Below are 19,709 nucleotides of genomic sequence, written 5' to 3'. Positions count from 1 at the left end.
TTCTCTCCCTCCCCTTTGCCCTATCTAAAGTTCCTCCATTTTTTTCATGCCCCCCCACATTATGTATCAGCTTCCACTTATCAGAGAGAATATTCAGCCTTGGTTTTGGGGGATTGGCTTTCTTTGCTTAGCACGATATTCTTCAACTTCATCCATTTACCTGCAAATGCCATGATTTTATTCTTTTTCAATGCTGAATAATATTCCATTGTGTATATACACCATAGTTTCTTAACCCATTCATCTACTGAAGGGCATCTAGGTTGGTTCCACAGTTTAGCTTTTGTGAATTGAGCTGCTATAAACATTGATGTGGCTGTGTTACTATAGTATGCTGGTTTTTAAGTCCTTTGGGTATAAACCAAGGAGTGAGATAGCTGGATCCAGCTATCTCACTCCTTGGTTTATACCCAAAGGACTTAAATTCCAGTTATATCACCTGTTACATAACTTAAATTCCAGTTATATCATCTGTTACATAACTTCTCTTTTCCAAGGAATCTCCATAATGCTTTCCATATTGGTTACAGCAATTTGCATTCCCATCAGCAATGCATGAGTGTGCCTTTCCCCCACATCGTCACCAACTCTTACTGTTGTTTGTATTCTTGATAACTGCTATTCTGATTGGTGGGAAATGAAATCTTAGAGTAGTTTTAATTTTTATTTCTCTAATTACTAGAGATGTTAAACATTTTTTCATATATTTATTGATCAATTGTATATCTTCTTCTGAGAAATGTCTTTTCAGCTCCTTAGCTCATTTATTGATTGGTTGTTTTGGAGGGGTTTTTTGAGTTATTTTTATATCCTGGAGATTAGTTAAGCCCCATTTTCTCTCCAGTGTACTGTTTTATCTCCACACTGGGGGGGCAGTGTTTATTTCTATGTTTGTTTGTTTGATTTTGATACTGGGATTGAACCCAGAGGCGATATACTACTAAGCCACATTCCCAGTCCTTTTTTATTTTTTATTTTGAGACAGGGTCTTGCTAAGTTGGTTAGGATCTGCCTAAATTGCTGAGGCTAGCCTTCTACTTGCAACCCTCCTTTCTCAGCCTCAGGAGTCACTGGGATTGCAGTCATATGCCACCACACTGGGCTCCACACTGCTTTTGAAACAGTAGATTTTGACATCCATTGGGCTTATGACAGAGTTCCTCATGATAGCTTGGATATGAAATGAGAGAGAAAGCACTAGACGGTTCTGCCATTGATGGATTAAACCACTTTTGCCAACCTTGCACCAACATTATATAGACCAAGATCAGTCAGTATTTTCAAAATAGACAAGAGAAAATCAAATAATGAACTTTCAGGAGTAAAGAAAACTTATAGTTTCTTAGCCCAGCACCAACACCCCCCAAAACCAAAATCCCATAATCAGTACTTTTCGGGACAACCAGCCCTTGTCAGCTGTCAAACAATGGTGATGGCACCACCTGGACTGACACACAGGCTCCACAGCATGGTGGAAAGGGGATGGGCTGGACTCAGCCTTGGCTTGGGTACAACCACAGCGGGAGAAACAACCAGCCCCAGCCTCAGACCTGGTTTGAATCCCACCCCAGCATTTACTTGCTGGATAACCTTGGGAAAGTTACTGAACTTGTTTGAGTCTGGGGATCCTCATCTGTAAAATGAGGATCAAAATGACCAACTGGTAGGATTGTTGGAAAGACTAAATAAAATGATGTCTGCCCATGCCTCAAGCAGTGATCCTTAATAAATAGTAGCAATATTCTTCTTCTTACTCATGTTAAGCCAACCTCTTTCTCCTATCTTAATTCCGTCCCTTGAAGCTCACAGAAGTCTACTTCCCTCCCCAGGGAAATGTCTTTAGATACTGGAAGACTGAATCTACGGCCTCCTTATGTCTATCCTTATGCAAGCTAAACATCTCCAGTTCCCTCTATCATTCTTGTTATACAATGTTTTTTAATCCTGGGCCTCCCTGTCACCTTTCTCAATAGATGCTCCAGTTTGTGCATGAGTCAGGATTGACTCCAAGATTTCTGAGTCAAAATTGAGTATGAGGAACACCATATCCTGAAACCCACCACAGCATACCAATGGACCCAGTGCCTCCAGTACCACAGCCTGGGTCCTTGTGCTCACTTCCCTACCCTTTGGGTCCCCTGAATTTAGGGTCTGCTCAAACTCTCAGACCTCATTCACAAAAACTGCCGAGAACTGCCCCTTCCCCTCTATGGAATTAATTATTTAAGCTGCTTCATTTGCTGCTGTTTTGCTGCTGCCTCTGCTGCTGACTTTCCTATTAAAATTCACTCATTATTCCCATGTGCAAAACTTTTGCTTGTTCTTGATTCTGACATCTTAATTCAGAACACACATATTTGGTCTGTGTGCATGGAAGATCAAACAAGTACAAAGAGTGTTTTTGCTCAGAATAAGATGTCAAATAGTTTAAGCTATCTGGCAAGGGACTTGGCTAGTTCTCCATCATAGATTCATGCCGGCCAAGACAGGATAAAACCTTGAGTCTGAGATATTGAGGGAGAAATTGCTATTGCTCATTCAGATAATTTCTCTCTTTATTAGTCCACGATTATCCCCCTCTGAGTCAGTTTCCCTATCTGCCTAAGGAAGGGATTCATCTAAATAATCCCTAAAAGCCCTCCAGGACTTATTCCAGATTCTACCCCAATTGGTCTGAAGCTTGTTCTCAGAATCAAAGAATCACAGAAGTGGGTGGGAGTCTTAAGGTGTGTCATACATATTTATAACCATTACGAATGCTTCTACATCTCTCTTTTCCTCCAGGAGACCTCAGACCTGCAGCCACTCCGATCCCTCCAGTCACCAAAGGTCAGTAAGCCAGGTATAGTCCTAGGGTGTACTGTCTTGTCTTGGAGGGAAGGGACAAGAGAAAGGAGGGGAACTTCTCATTGCAAGCCTCACCAGGGATCTGATTGAAGAGTGGTGCATGCCCAGGGCAGAGTTCCTCCCCATCTGCCTTGCTCCTGCCCATGGAGGCCCTCGCACCCCCTCTGTCACAATGACCCATCATGAATCCTTCCTCCCCACTCCATCAGAATGCCAGGCTAGATGCTGTCATGAGGAAGGGCTGAGGTGCCTTGCTGGTGTCCAATGCCTTTCCAGAGGGAATATGAAGCCAGAGATGCAGATGAGATAAGTGACAAGAGCCAGAACTGTGGGATCAGGAGTAGAGCTTATGGTAGGAGCCTTTCCTTGCTCATTGCCAGCCTCACCTTTACTCCCCAGATGCCTTGGGCTCACTGCACTTTGTGGACCGGCATCGGGAACAGCTGGTGGCCCGAGTGACATCTGTGGACCCTGTCTTAGACAAGCTGCATGGACAGGTGCTGAGCGAAGAACAGTATGAGAAGGTACGGGCAGAGACCACCAAGCCGGGCCAGATGCGCAAGCTCTTTAGCTTCAGCCGGTCCTGGGACTGGGCCTGCAAAGACCAGCTCTACCGAGCCTTGAAGGAGATTCATCCTCATCTGATTGTGGAACTCTGGGAAAAGTGGGGGGGAGACTTAGGGAGTCTCTGACAAGCTCAACAACTGAAGTCTTGAGAGTTCGCAATTGAGTCCTGGCTCTGCCTGATCCTTCTTTGGGTCTCAGTTTCTTCATCATTAATAAGTTATCGTTTGAGTTGCCATCCAGCTATAAAGGGATGGATGATGCCCCCTGATGGACATTCCTGCCCTGAGATGCCTCACAGGCCCCCAGACTACCTCCTTTAACTTTCACAGCCTACTGTCCAGGTGGGATAACAGCATCTCAGGGAATGTTCCTCTGAAGCTGGCGAGTTTCCTGCAGATCTTGAAGAGCTTGGTCTTGGGGCCCCAGCACCCAAGCCCAGAGCACTCCTTGTCCCATCCAGATGCACACAGGAGTAGGGAGGTCATGGGGCTGTTGGCCTCTGACTTGAGACAATGGAAAAATGGACATGTGTACTTGGAGAGTGTGAATGACCTGTGAATAGGAGAGGGAAATATTTGTTTCTCAGTTATTCTATCCAGCCAAACTCAGAGCTGGAGTTTCACCTAAAGTAATGACAGGGGAATTGCTGCCAGGGACCATCCCAAATCATCCCAAGATAGAGCCGGTTGGGGTTCCAAAGGGAAAAATAAAAGCACTAAACGCCAGGGTGATCTTATCTAAAGCATTTATTATAGAGGGTATCAGCATCCTCTAGATGAATATCAAGAAAGGACATGTTCTATGCAGACAGATCCATGAAAGAGGGTTGGGTCATAGAGTTCATGGAAATTCAGGAGCAGGGATAGTTTCTACGTGATTGCTCTCTCATTGTTTAATCTAGACAACTTTATCAGTACCTAGGAATGGCCCAAGGCCACAGCTTGGGTTCCATCCTTCAGAGGAAAACATGCAGCTGGCCAGGTAACAGAGCAGTCAAGGTTATCTGTTGTGACTTAGTAAGAAAAATAAAGAAAGGGGGGCAAGACTGTGGGCACCTCCCATTGTCATGTTAGACTTGGCTTTGATCTTGGTTCAAATGTTGTTTCTGAAGTCTAGATGTATTCCTAGAGCCAGGAAAGATAAAGAAGGCAGCCTGGGGGCGGGTGGAGTCTAGGTTTTAGCTGAGAGATGTCCTCCTGTAGAAAGTGATGCCATGCCCTTCCACTGGGTTTAGCTACCACACTGCCCTGTGCTCCTGAAGCACCCTGTTTCCCTCTTGCCCATCAGACATGGCATCATCCCTGCTGCTTCATTGCTCATCTCCTTCCATTAAACAGTAAGCTTCCTGAGGGAAGGAGCCATGTCTAATGTGCTCATCAATTCCTTCCCAGTGCCTAGTATACTGCCTGGCACATGGGGAACTTATTAATAGGTAAATGGTAAAGGAACTTTCTCTAGATATCTCCCTTAGTTCCTTCCCTGACCATCACATTATCCATGTGATGCCAGGGTCCACCTTACTAATCATCTCCAAGTTAATAGACCACCCATGACTCCAGTGAATGGTCATCTTAGAATTGAATCCACTGGAATATTACTCAGCCATAAAGAAGAATGAAATTATGGAATTTGCCAGTAAATGAATGGAACGGGAGATTATCATGATAAGTGAAATAAGACAATCCCCAAAAAAATCAAAGGAGTAGAGGTTCACTGGATTGGAATGTGGGGCGGTCTGGGGTGGGGAATAGAATGGAGGGGTAGTGGGAATGGGAAACACAGTAGAATGGAAGAATGAATCAGACCCAACTTTCCTATGTTCATATATGAGTACATGACCAGTGAAATTCCACATCATGTGCAACCACAAAAATGGGAAGTATACTCCATATATTTGATATGTCAAAATAGATTCTACTGAGAGACTCATGTGTAACTAAAAAGGACAAATTTAAAAATTTGAAAAATAGGGCTGGGGATGTGGCTCAAGTGGTAGCGCGCTCGCCTCGCATGCGTGGGGCCCGGGTTCGATCCTCAGCACCACATACAAACAAAGATGTTGTGTCCGCCGAAAACTAAAAAATAAATATTAAAAATTCTCTCTCTCTCCCCTCTCTCTCCTCTCTCACTCTCTCTTTAAAAAAAAATTTTTGAAAAATAATAAAGTTCATGAAGCAAGGGGGAAAAAAAGAATTGAACCCATTGGTATTATGACATTTATACAAATGTTGCCTTTGACTCATGAGAGCAAGACTTCACTCGCATTACCCCTGCCCAAGATTCAGAACCACAAGTTGATCTTATTGCCAACACACTTGAGCCCCATCCTGTGCCCTTCCCAACCACTGCACAGTGGGGGGGTGGGTCCCTCTGGGTAGAGGGATCTCTTCCATGGTGTCCCTGACTTGAGGTTGTTCTAAGAGTGTCAGGAGATAATACATGTAGGTGCTCAGATCAGTGTCAAGCATATAGTTTGTACAGTAGTCCCCCCTTTTCTGCAGGGCATACATTCCAAGACCCCCAAGTAGAAGCCTGAATCTGTGGATAGTACTGAAGCTTATAATTATACTTTTCCTATACATACCTACCTATAAATACAGTTAATTTATAAATTAGGTACAATGAGAGATTAACAATAGCTGGGTACAGTGGTGCACACCTGTAATCCTAGTGGCTCAGGAGGCTGAGTCAGGAGGATCCCAAGTTCAAAACCAGCCTCCATAATTTACTGAGGCCCTAAACAACTTAGCAAGACCCTGTCTCAAAATGAAAAATAAAAAGAACTAAGGATATTGCTCAGTAGTTAAGCCTCCTAAGTCCAATCCCTAGCACAAAGCAGGCAGGGGGAACAACAATGATCAATAATAAAATAAAATATATGTGTGTGTAGATAGTTAAATGAATGTGTCCCTCATTCTCAAAATATCTTATTGTACTTGGCCTTTTTCTTAAAGGAAGCTCTTTGTGGCTTCTCTAGGGCATATCTGAATTCTTAGCATCACTACTCTTGCACATTGGAGCCATTAAGGAAAAGGAGTTACTTGAACCCAAGAACTATGACAGTTGGTCTGATAACCCAGACAGCTACTGAGTGACTAACAGGCAACAGCATATGCAGCATCATGTGCGCACACAAAACAGGGATGATTCACTTCCCAGACTGTACAGAGCAGGACGGCGAGAGGTTGCATCATGCTACTCAGAATGACACACAATTTAAAACTAGGAATTGTTTACTTATGGAATTTTCCACTTAATATTCTTGGGATACATTTGACCTTGGGTAACAAACTGCACAAATTGAAACCATGTTGGGGTGGCTGGGAGGGACTACAGCAGCAATAAAGGGTAGGTACAATCTCTTGGCTTCCCTGCTCACTGGATGGGTGAGAGAGGTCAGCACAGCTCAACCACCCACAACTATCCCTACAGAGAATTTAATAAGGTTAGTGCATAAAACAAATCGGAAAGGGAGGGGTTCACACATGTGACATTAGTCCCAGCTGCCTCACAAGCATGAGCCAGAGAGATGCCACTTTCTGGACCCACTGATCTCCATGCTCAGGCCACACTGTTAACAAGTTCCATAAATTTGGTTGATTCTATCAGGATCCTCCTAAGAGGATGAGAATGTCCCCGAATTTTTGTATGCCAGCTCTTGCCCCATAATGGAAAAGGAGACTCATACTTTGAAAAGGATGTTTTTATTTAAGATCCAGATCACTGTGGCTACTTTCTGCTGCTAACTGTATAAGACCCTAAGGCCTCTCAGGACCCTACAGCCAAGACTCTGTTCACTTCCAAAGACAAGAAAGCTATACATAATGAACTTGCTGCTTTAGATGGATTCCAGATCAGTTTCCTGTGTCCACACAGTGTTCTATGTTTTCTGCTAAATGTGGCAGATTCAAAACCTGCATCTGAATTTGATTCCTCAGCTATCTTAAGGACAAGAGGCCATATTTATCTTAGACTTTGTTTCTTCTCTACATGACTGAAGGCCTCACAGAAGTCTCTCAGAAGCATAGAGAGATCAAACTATTTGCTTCTTTTGCCTTGCACTGCACATCACAGTTATAATCTAGAAGAAGCTCTGAGCCACACCACCAGGAAGCTGCAGGTGGAGACTACTAGCTCAGGATCTGTCCAAGGAGCTGTCCTTCAAGTTGTAGCTCCCAGATGGAGGTGCCACAGTTGTTGGGACTGCAACACCAAGAGTCATTGAAGGCAGCCTCCAACTTCCTGCTGTGCCACCTCTGAATGTCTGACTTGCAGGGAGACCCAAGTGTCTCTTGCTGCCTTGCTGAAGGTAGAAGGGCATTTTCAATAGCTTTGGGATATGTTCAAAGAGCAAGAGAGCACAGGTATCTTTGAAGTTCAACCAGATGTGTGAATACTGAAGTCTCTTAGCATGGCCCCCAACCCTGCCCTGTTTGAAAAGTGTTATGTCCAGGAGCTCATCTAATTCTAATGACAACCCTGTATCTCTCAGGATTCTCCAGAGAAACAGTATCAATATGATGTACAGAGAGAGAGAGAGAGAGAGAGAGAGAGAGAGAGAGATTTTAAGGAATTGGCTCACATTATTATGGAGGCTGGCAAATCCAAAATTCGCAGGGTAGGCTAGTGTGGGGAGCCACTCTGAATGACCCACGCCTTCCATCTTGAAGCAAGAGGCTCTGACCGATCGATGGATCACTACATTTCGTAGTGACTTGGGCATTGTCCCGGCTCAGAAAGTCGAGGGCGTGTCTTCAGATGTGGGTGTCACCCTTTGGATTGAATTACACTCACCTGTCCCTTGTAATCCTGCAGCCGGCCTTCCTCTGTTATTCCCAGGAAATGGTCCCTGCTAACATCTCCTCCATGACCTGTCTGCTAGGGCTAGGGAGAAAAGGTCAGTTACAAACATGGCTATTTCTGCTACCATTTAGCGTGCTGGGGAATGGGGCAATCGGGACATGTCCATTATATTCTGCCACTTGACTGCCCCTCACATGAGGACACACACACTCATCAGAACATACAAACATTACATATACCACCCACACAGCCAAGCTTTCCTTCATCCACACTATTTCAAAGATGCCCTGGCCAATTTAATCCCCCTTTTTTTTTCTTTTAAAGAGAGTGAGAGAGGGGGGGAGAGAGAGAGAGAGAGAGAGAGAGAGAGAGAGAGAGAGAGAGAATTTTTTTTGAGAGAGAGGAGAGAGAGAGAGAGAGAGAGAGAGAGAGAGAGAGAATTTTTAATATTTATTTTCAGTTCTCGGCGGACACAACATCTTTGTTGGTATGTGGTGCTGAGGATGGAACCCGGGCTGCACGCAAAACAGTCCCAGCCCTTAATCCCCTTTTGTTATACAAAATAGCAAATAGTGACTGCCCTCTGCAATGAAGACATCCTCTAAAAGTCCATGTTTCTGCAAGCAGGGGTGTAATGGTGGAGACTGACAGTTCCTCTGGAGGGACTGGGGGTTCTATTAGTTTTCCAGGGGAGTGGTTAACCTCAAGGCAGGAGTACTAGGATCACCCCAAGTATTTCCTACAGGAAACATGGACCCATTTCCCACATCAAAGTCATTTTTGTCAGATGGGTAAAATAGATGAGAGCAGACAATTATATGTAGGGCAAAATACAGATTCTGAAAATAGCTGTTTTACCAGTTGGCTATATACCACTGGTTAAAGAAAATTAGAGCTTCTTGGAATTTGGTGGGTGCCACAGGAAATTAAAAACAATATATTTCAGGTCACAAAAGGAGTAGAAACCTATGGTTTTTGACAAATTTATCTTCTTGGCCCCTTAGTGGGCAATGACAAGTTCCAGGAATCTCTACATTGGATGCATTTCCAGGTCTTCAATGACAGCAGGCTATTTGTCCAACTGAGCTATTTGTCCAGCAGAGTTTGCAAGGGGCTGAGTCCCATCTCCACCATTTTTTTTTTGTTTGTTTGTTTAATGATATTAAATCATTAAAGCTGAGAATAGTAAACTGCCTCTAGGTTGTGATTGTTTCCCATTCTTTGTTGGTAAACTTCCTGTGGGACTCTAGGGAAGTTATCTAACATCTCTCTCTGCCTTGGTTTCCTTGTAAATCAAGGATGAAGATGAGAATAGTACTTGTGATCATAGGGTTTGCGAGGGTATGTCTTCAGATGTAGGTGTCGATCAAATATTCCTCTGGATGTTTCTGTGAAGGTGATTTTGGAGGAGACTAATGTTTAACTTGGAGGACTTTGAATAAAGCAAATTGCCTTCCACAGTGTGGGGAGGCCTCATCCAATCAGTCGTAGGCCTGAAAAGAACTAACAACTGACCTCCCTGAGTGAAAGGCAATTCTCTGGCCCAAGAAGGAGCACATCGGCCAGTTTGTCTTTGCCCTGGACACTAAGACAGCTATGGCTGGTGTTCTGATGATAAGGAAATTAGCTGCAGAGAAATTGAATATCCCTCAAGCACCATGTCCGCTTGCAAAGAACTTCAAAAGGAAATCCAGTCCTTACAAAGGACTTACCCTAATTTCAACTTTAACACCTCTCATCAAGAGGATTATGGGGCTGGGGATGTGGTTCAGGCGGTAATGCGCTCGCCTGGCATGCGTGCAGCCCGGGTTCGATCCTCAGCACCACATACCAACAAAGATGTTGTGTCCGCCGAGAACTAAAAAATAAATATTAAAATTTAAAAAAAACAGAGGATTATGCAGAGCTTACTAGGGAACCTGAGCTACAAGTTGGAATTGATATAATGAAGACTAGTTTTCCAGGCTGAGGTTCAATTCCAGAGTTCTTTCATATTATGAAAAGGAAGTTTACCAACAAAGAATGGGAAACAATCAGAAGCTTTAAGGCTGAATGGACTCAGCTAGATGTGTTTTATAGGAATTGGGTGCTGAAGGAAATCTTCATGAAAGCTATTGGTGTTGGACTGAGATTTGAATTGCAGCGGCTTGAATTTGATATATCTCCATTAAACTTGGATATAGGCCAAGTTTATAAAGAAACACGTTTGTTCCTGGATGGAGAGGAAGAAAAATAATGGGCATCTGAGGAAAGCAAAATATATGAACCCCATTTTTTTTGCAGTTCTTAGGAAATCCAGTGGATCTAGACACAAGGATGTTTCATCCCAATATGATTTTATACCAACCCAGAGGCAGTTTACTATTCCCAGATTTAATTATTTAATATCATCTGCTGTTCCCATGAAAAATCCTTTATTTAGGGACTGTTTTTTGTGGGAAGCCATTCTGACACGTGATTGGGTGACTCCCGTTAAGGGCCTGAGGCTCTTTGGCTCTGTCAAAGCTTTCCCGACCCTTTCCTGATGAGAGAGCCCATCCGTGTGGGGGTGTGCCTGACCACTGACCCCGGGGACCCAATCACTGACCCTGACCTTGGAGTGCAGCCCCCCCTCAACCTTCATTGGATGGAATTCTCCCCTGAATCTCTTGTTCCCCAATAAAGGGCTACTCCCAGGCGTGTTCGCTCTCTCTCTCTCTCCTGCTAGCCCTGAGTAATCCTCGCTGCCCTGCTGGGCGGCTAGAGGTGGGAACCAGAGAGGTGAGCCGTCTCGGACCTAGCAATAGAAATAAGGTAACTGTCTGTGTGTTTATTTCGATCTCTTCTAACTAACTTTATGCCTAGAACCTCATTAATGAAACCACTGCGCAGGCTGCGTGGTAGAGTTTTTGCTTCACAGAAGAAATTCCAATCCAAAATGGCACAAAGTCATGACAAGATTCCCTACATAATAAAGGGAACTGAAAATTGTAATCTTCCACATTCACAGAAAAAAATATCAATGCCTGATGGTATCAAATTTTATTTCACAAAACAATTTTTTAAAAACTGAAAACTTTTACTACTAAAAAAACAGACTTCTGGGGGCTGGGGGTGTGGCTCAAGCCGTAGCAAGCTCGCCTGGCATGCGTGCGGCCCGGGTTTGATCCTCAGCACTACATACAAACAAAGATGTTGTGTCTGCCAAAAACTAAAGGAAATAAATATTTAAAAAAAAAAAAAAAAGACTTCTGGTACAATACATTTACCTCTTCTAGTCAGAAACTGCATTGAATTGATGGAAAAAGGCTGGCAGAATTTTACATGTTCATTATAGAAAAAAAATAGTGCAAATATGGAATAAGGAAACATTTGGATCCCATCTTTCAGAGATAAATTACTCTTTAACTCTCAGTTATCTTTCCAGACTTTTTTGGCCATTGAATCCATGTTAAACTTTTTTTTTTAATGGGAACATACTGTTTTGTACATTTTTAAAACTGTTCATAATACCTCTGTTATATAAACTTTTAGTGGTTCTAAGGTTTTTTTATTTTTGGTCTCAATTTATTGATTTTGCCTTAGGCTCATCCCACTCTCCAGCATAATCCTATAACTTCTAGTCTTATATCTTCCTAAAATTGCATCTACAAGTCACGGAAAGACCATTTTTCCTGTAACATTCATTTTATGGGTGTGGAAGTTTTCTCCTCTTAGCCTCCAAACGATTTCCCCTCATTTTCCATCAACTCAGATTTGGTCATAGAGAAAGCTAGCATCTGACATTCTTTTGGCCTCTGTTAGAAGTAGACTCTGTTGGAAAGGAAAAAGCTAAAGGAGGTTTGGGATTATGGCATTGAGATGAAGCCCACTGCTTGGCATAAGAAAGATGTGCCATAATGAACTTATTTTCTGTTGTTAAGCATTTTTGATTGTCTGCATTATGTTACTGTAAGTGGTGCAGTGAATCTCCCAGTACATTTTGAGGCACATGCTTAATTATGTCTTTAAGAAACTCTTTAGAGGGGCTGGGGTTGTGGCTCAGTGGTACAGTGCTTGGTAGCACATGTAGGGCCCTGGGTTCGATCCTCAGCACCACATGAAAATAAATAAATAAAATAAAGGTATTGTATACAACTACAACTAAAAATTGTTAAAATTTTTTTTAAAGTTTTCAGAAGTGCAGTGACTGATCCAAAGGGTTTAAACATTTTTAGAGTTTTGGTGAGTATTACCATATTGTTCTAAAAAAAAAGCTGTCCAATTTACACTTCCATTTAGTACAGTATGTGTGACCATGCCTATCTGTACACTCCCTGGTCAACTGTAGGTATTATCTTTTATTTTTTTCCTCCATTGTTGAGAGCCACAGTTTAGTCGGAATGATGCCTGGCATTTTGCTAGAGGGAATGGTTGAAAGGTGACCCTGCTCTGGGATTAGGGTGGCTCCTGCTGGGATTAGGGTGGATCCTGCTGCCTCAGACACCCGCTACTTTGGAGTTCCCCGTTGAGTTCTCAAGGGGTTCCGGGAGATTTGGCGAGTGGAGCCCGGAGGAGGGAGTGTGTTCCCGGGAAGTGTGTGTAGAGTGCCCTTGAGAGTTCGGGAATAAAGAGCTGCTGTTTGAACCTACAAGGCTTTGTGGCGGCTCGGTTATTCTGTGCCCAGCCAGACTGCAGCACTCCATATTTAATCTTTGTCAGTATAACCGAAGAATGTTGTATTATTTTTTAAAATTTGTATTTCTTTCATTACAAATGGGCTTGATAAAAAACATTACTGGTTATTTGTATTCCTTTTTTTTTAAATGATCATCTTGTTCATTGTCTTCATCTGTTTGTTTGATTGGTTGATGCTGGGGATTGAACCCAGGGCCTTGTGTATGTAAGGCAAGCACTCTTACCAACTGAGCCTTCATCTGTTTTTATTTTAGTAAACAGGACTTAATTTAAAAAGTAAACATAATATATTAAGATGCCAAGACCATCATATCAATGACAGAATCTATCATATGGTTGTAGTGCATGTCTTGGGAAGTTAGTGTTGTTATTGTTAAATATCAAGAAATAATTTCATTGTTTCTATTACTAACATTGAAAGTGGTATGTAAACTGTATAAGAGTAGGTATTTTTGTTAATTAAAAATCTTGGAATGTTTTATAATTTTTAAAATTTTATTAAGCATGCTCATTTATTCCAAGCATAATAAGTAATGTGTTTAAAAAAGATCAAGTAGGGGCTGGGATTGTGGCTCAGCCGTAAAGCGCTCGCCTAGCACGGGCAGGACCCAGGTTCGATCCTCAGCACCACATAAAAATAAAGGCATTGTGTTGTGTTCATCTACACCTAAAAAATAAATATTAAAAAAAAAAAGATCAAGTAGCATCTGTAAAACAGAAAGTATTGTTATCTCTAGCATGAGTGTAATGATGATATGAAAAACCATTTGTCTTGTCACTATGGTAATGAAATGATTAATACTTTTTAAAAAATCATTATTGTGGGCTGGGGATGTGGCTCAAGCGGTCGCACGCTCGCCTGGCATGCATGCGGCCTGGGTTCGATCCTCAGCACCACATACCAACAAAGATGTTGTGTCCGCCAAGAACTAAAAAATAAATATTAAAAATTTTAAAAAAATCATTATTGTGTTCCTACTAATACAATATATTCAGCTCCTTATTGTTAGAACAAAGAGTCTAGGTTGGATGCAAACTTCACAGATCATGTCAGCCTTTATTCAGGAACGGGACTACACCTACAGGAATGGGCCCACTTTCCTGGTGGAAAATGAGCCCCAGAACAAAGGAAGGGACTGGGCTTATGTAGGTTATACTGAGAGGTGAATTAATTAATGAGTATGTCAGCTTGGGCACTCAGGAATTTGGGATCTGTTTTATTGGGCAAAATGGGAGGGAGTCTAGGGTCAGCAGTCAGTCTCTGGGACTTATCTTACTGGACCTGATGGAGGCCCTGGGGTCAGTGGTTGGTATCTGAAAAGGATTTGTTTACGGAAGGATTAATGCTTTGTCCTCTTCCCAGAGACTGCCTTTCTGGGTTTGACGGACACCTCTTCCCCAGGGTTTGTTTTATCACCAGGAACGAATGAATTGGGAAAGGATCAATGCTCTCAATGTATGGCTTTCCTTCTCACTCCCCTTTTCCCAGGTCTCACTATTTGGGGGGGGGGGTTGTCATTTTTCATATATACTACTTATTAGAACATTAAATTTGTGTCTATCATCCCCTGTCAATCTAAGGTTCAAATGGGGCCCGACAGGTACTATAGGGTATGAACTCCCCTGCCCCAACCCTATTCTGAACTGCATTCCTCAAGTGAGGAAATGGCAAAGCAGCATATTGAGTAGACAGGGCACTTCAATTGAGGAATATATGGAAGATGTTAGACTTCAGACTGATTACTAGGAGACAATACAGAGGAACAGTACAGGGAGGTGCCAAGCTCTCATGGCAAGACAAGGGAAGGCAGGAGAAGGCCTATTATTAGGAGAAAAGAAGCAGGAATGTCGCAAGAAAGGATGAGCCCAAATACTGATGGGTCATTCATTAAAAAGCAGAACCGGGGCTGGGGATGTGGCTCAAGCGGTAGCGCGCTCGCCTGGCATGCGTGCAGCCCGTGTTCGATCCTCAGCACCACATACCAACAAAGATGTTGTGTCCGCCGAGAACTAAAAAATAAATATTAAAAATTCTCCCTCTCTCTCTCTCTCTCTCTCTCTCTCTCTCCTCTCTCACTCTCTCTTTAAAAAAATTTAAAAAAAAAGCAGAACCGGTCCTGAGAGGCCAGCCCCTTCGTTGCCCTAGATTTTCCCTGTTGCCTTTGGTCCAAGAGGTACCTTGTCCCCTTGAGAAGAGGCAGTTCCTTGAAAGTCACAGTATGACTTGTTGTAGGGACAGACTATTCAGGACACCAGACAGGAAGCAGGGCTGGGGCTGGGGCTCAGTGGCAGAGCGCTTGCCTAGCATGTGTGAGGCACATGATTCTCAGCACCACATATAAATAAATTTAAAAAAAAATAAAGATCTATTGACAACTAAAAAAATATATTTAAAAAAAAAGAAAACAAAGAAAAAGAAACAGAAAGCAGGCTTATTTGATTGCAACCAGGTTCAGAAGGCAAAGTTTTCGCTGCAATCAAGCAATCCCCCTGAACCCTGAGTTCAGGCAGTTTCAGAACTTTATACCCAGTGTGTAAGGGGAGGGGCTCAGAAGTTCACACAAAAGCAGCTCTTTCTTTCACTGTTCTAGGCAAATTAACCCTTCAAGGACAGTCAGAATGACAAGGGAGAGCTTCTTCTCCCCTTTCTTCCCTCCTCCTGCCAGTTACCAAGGAGCCCAATTAGAAACATCTTCTCTTATCTTTGAAATGTAAACATCTCTGTGAAGCTCCAGGCCCTAAGGCCTCTGGCCCAAGAGGCCTCATTAAAAAACCTGTCTTCCTTATCACACTTTGCATTTGCAAACACACTTCCCACTTTAAATCTTTTACAAACTAATGTGTATTTTGTTACTATACTAGAAAGTCCATAAATGTTTGTGGAAAAACTAGTAAAAGGGCATTCAGCACCTGGAGTGCTAATCTCTTTCAGGCCCCTGGCCAAATTTAATTATTTTAAGATAGAGCAACAGGAAATGGGAAGCTTAACTACAGTTGAACTCTTTTGCAGAGATCCTTTTGCTGATAGTCCTGAGATCAATTATGGTGAAGATTTCTGGAGAAGCTTAATTAAGATTTTCAGTGGAGGAGGGAGGTGCCACTACAACCAGGGAAGGAATTCCTTTCTTTACTCAAAGGCTTAGCCTTTAGGAGTGCAAATGGGCTCAGCTGATCCATGCACAGGGAACCAAAGCTTTATTGCTTATTCCCCCACAGGACCATTTCTACACCATATGGATATAAACAGCAACATTCACAAAGCCTCTGGCCTCTAACTGGAGCAGCATCACATGCATTCATTAAGGATTCCCCCAGCACAATGGAGTGACTGGCTAGTAATATCTCCCTCCCCCGCATAAGCAAATCCAAAGATTGCATCCTCACTACTTCCTCGGCCAAACAAGAATATACATAGTGCTCCATTAGCATCTATTACAGCGCATGTGCTAGTCCAAGTTTGCTGCAGGCAAGCAATGAATGGATTTTCAAGCAGCGATACACTTTAAAAAGTTGTATAAGTCATCCCTTCCCCCCATTCCTCCCACCCACCTACTAGTTTTTTCCATTGGGCCTGCCTTTCTCCCTTTAAGCATGTTTGAGCCATTCATTCCATAACTTTTCACCTGAACTATTTTAGTACTGAATAGGTCTCTTAGATTTCAATATCCTTCCCATGCCTGTAAAAGCTTGCCACCACAGTACCCAAAGACAGCCCTCCATCTAATCCCAGACGGCTTCCCAGGGTCTCATTCTACTCAGCAAGCGAGTTCTAGGCGCCTGCGTCCAGGAAGATCTGCACCTGGGGAATCTCCTCGTTCAGGACAAGTGCGGCGGGGGACTCCAAAGAGGACGGTTCCTTAGGCTTAGGAGTGTCTTCCAAGCTCGGCAGTAGCAACAAAGCCTTAGGCAAAATAAAGCAAAAAACAAAACTCCCAAAGTCCAGGTCAGCCAGAGTCCCTGGGTGCGAAACAATATAACCCAACAGACGCCCGGACATCTGCTGAGCGCTGGTGTCTTCACTCTCCCCAGGAGACCCTCTTCGGAGGGCCACTACCCAAATCTGGCTCTGCAGGAAGACCTGGAGCCTACCCATGGATTTGCAGACAGTGCTATAACGGAAAGCGAAAAGAGATTCCTGGGCTGAGGGAGAGGGGCAAGGAGGTCTCTACTTTGCAGACTCCCCAAGCCCACTATCCTAAGCCCATCCATCCATCCAAGGGGCCAGAGAGGATGAGGTAACCCCCATGGCTCGGAAACAACTATTCCCCAAAGGAAGAACATTATCTTCCAGGTGGACCAACAAATTCTAGGTAGGGATAGCTCCTCAAATGACACCACAATTGAGCGCACAAAGTAGGATTCAGCAACAGACTCCCAGTAAAGTTAGAAAAGATATTCTGGTACAAAATGCTCTCCGTATTCCGGTGATTGCATTTATCGGTCATCAGTTTATCTTTACTCACTGGAAGAAGAGACGAGGAACAAACAGGTCCAGAGACCGATATCTAGACACGTACTAGAGAATGCTTCCCCAAATCACCAGATGACGCGTCTCACCTATTTTCATTCCCACCCATCCCTCCAAGCCTGCCCCACTCAACCACTGAGCCACATCCCCAGCCCTATTTTGTATAGAAGTCTCGGAGACCTGAATGTTTTAATTTAAAGACTCAAATGGTGGTCGAGGGCACCGCCGGGGACCAGGTGGTGCCAGCGTTCAGAGAGGCTTTCAGGTCGCTGGGCCCTCCCGCGTCCTCTCGGAGCAGATCCAGCCCCGACCTCCTGGGGCGACCACCCAGATGCCTATGTAGGGAAGGCGAGGACGTCTTGTGGCGGACACGGGAGGCTCGCCCCGACCTCTGAAGAGGAAATCAGGGGGAAACCAGGGCAGCAGGCTTGGTAGACGAGTTCGGGAACGCAGGGTGGTTTTCTGGCGCGCGCCTTGGGGATGGGGTCTGCCCTAGCGCGCAGCCGACCGCCCTCGGGACACACCCCTGTGCGCGGGAAATGAGAAGAAGAGGAGGGTGGGGTGCGAGGAGGGGCACCGCAGCTGCGGCTCCACCCCCCGCCCCAGGCCACCCAGCCCCGCCCCCTTCCGAGAAGCCCCCTTCCTTTCCCCTCCCTCCGCCTGTGCCTGTCTGGAACTTTTGTTGTCTGATGCTGCAGAAACTACTCCCACCCAAATTGGCAGCTGTTTCCACGGCAGCCAGCTCGGAAATGGGGCCAGTTGAGGAGTAGGAGAAAGGCCAGAAGCAAACAAGTGTGTTTGGGGGTGGGAGAGAGAGAGAGATGTACGTCTGCTTTGGATCCCAGTTTGAAGAGCGACAACTGGGATTTTTAAGGAACAGATAGAGAATTGAGAATCAGATCCTGGCTCTGCTGTCCTCTAGTTGTGTGATCCTGGAATGGTATAAACCTCTCTGAACCTCAATTTTCCGTACTTGAGTGAAAGGGTTGTTTGATTATGAGGACTAATGGATGTGAAGTTCCTATACAGTTACTCATTCAGAGAACAATCATTAGGCAAATGAACCTAGCTCCCTTGTGCCCAGGGCTGCTCTAGGTGTCAGTGAGCAGGCAAAGCCAAAGTATCTGCCCTCTAGCAATGTACATTCTTAATGTCAAGGAGATAAGAAATAGTAAATAAACAAATAGATAAGATCATTTCAGATACTGGGAGGTGCTTTAAGAAAATAAAATTGTAGGGGTAAGGGTGTTGCTCAGTGGTGGAGTGGTAAAGCACTTGCCTAGCATGCACAGGGCCCTGGATTCAGTTCCCAGTGCTGCCAAAGGAAAAAGAAAAAGAGAGAGAGAGAGAAAGGGAAAAAAATTGAGGAGGGAGATAGAGGTGGTGAATGAGGGGGTAAAATGACCAGGCAGTTAATAGGTCTACCAGTTAGCCTCCATTCTACAACTGGAGTCTAACTGGTTGACATATTAATGAGCGCCATCAAGGCCTAATCAAATGTAAAAGGCTTTGAAATTCCCCTGTGGGAATACCTCCAGCCAACTCCTTTGTCTCAGAGGTAGAAAATGGAAGGTGGGGGTGAACCCAGATGAAGTTATTGGAGGGAAGGTGGGGGTGAACTGAATGGAAAGAACAATGATGGCCCTGATACCTCTGTAAGGGTCCGGAGAATTGTCGGAGAAAGAGACCACACGAGACTAGCTTCATGCAATGGCAAGGGGGATTTATTAGGGATCCGTTCCAGCACACTGGGGCTCCGTGCTCACTCAAGAAGGGAGAGCAGCCCAGAGCCCAGAGCAGAGGTCAAGCAGAGCTTAAGTACACTTTTTTTTGGGGGGGGGCTTTGCATGCATCAGAACAAATCATCATGAGGCGCGGGAAAATTGAACAACAACTCTGATACATGATTAGTCCATTCATTGGCGGGAACAGTCTGGGCAGGGGTGATTGGTCATTCCTAAGCGGGGTACACATTTAAACTGATTGGTTTTGGAGCCTAGATGCTTACATGCTGTGCTACTTGGAGCCCTTAGCTATTGAACAACCAGGGGACCAGAAGAAATATTTACTGGGCAGTTCAGGTATTGTCCTGACAGCTACAGAGATTACAGGTTCCGGGGGTAGCAGAGGAGTTGTAACAATGCCTTGTCTTTTACTTTTTAGCCCAGGCCTCGCCATTTAGAGACTTTACAATGCCCGGTCTTTTACACTTTAACTCAGACTTTTGCAGCTTAGAATCAGCTTAGAAATTTTACCTTTACACCTTCTCCATGCCTGTTTAACAGTTTTTGCTCCAACCTCTGCCCAGAACCATATGTAAACTCCTAAACTGGCACACCAAAATGGGGTTTTCTGCTCTTAGGCTCCC

The 19,709-nt window shown here is 44.1% G+C and overlaps 1 protein-coding gene and 1 pseudogene across 6 annotated transcripts in view; both read left to right on the top strand.

Annotated features, from left to right (window-relative positions):
* NLRP1 (NLR family pyrin domain containing 1) overlaps nt 1-5,116 on the top strand; it is a 41,592-nt gene extending 36,476 nt beyond the window's left edge. For all 5 annotated transcript variants that reach the window (XM_081270189.1, XM_081270188.1, XM_081270186.1 and 2 more), the window contains 2 exons: nt 2,785-2,829; nt 3,247-5,116. In XM_081270189.1, the coding sequence (XP_081126315.1) occupies nt 2,785-2,829; nt 3,247-3,539 (338 nt within the window). In that variant the 3' untranslated portion in view covers nt 3,540-5,116. The remainder of the gene's footprint in view (nt 1-2,784; nt 2,830-3,246) is intronic.
* A 4,444-nt stretch (nt 5,117-9,560) lies between these two features.
* LOC308635543 (L-aminoadipate-semialdehyde dehydrogenase-phosphopantetheinyl transferase-like) lies at nt 9,561-10,742 on the top strand (annotated as a pseudogene). The gene is made up of 3 exons: nt 9,561-9,572; nt 9,766-9,974; nt 10,124-10,742. The product of its transcript is annotated as an L-aminoadipate-semialdehyde dehydrogenase-phosphopantetheinyl transferase-like (transcript).
* The last annotated feature ends 8,967 nt before the right edge of the window (nt 10,743-19,709 follow it).

The sequence above is a fragment of the Spermophilus citellus genome (genome assembly GCF_964194105.1).
Source record: "Spermophilus citellus genome assembly, chromosome: 17".
Lineage (NCBI taxonomy): Eukaryota > Metazoa > Chordata > Mammalia > Rodentia > Sciuridae > Spermophilus > Spermophilus citellus.
The sequence above is the reverse complement of the archived record's forward strand: the minus strand, read 5'-3'. Positions and strand labels throughout refer to the sequence as shown.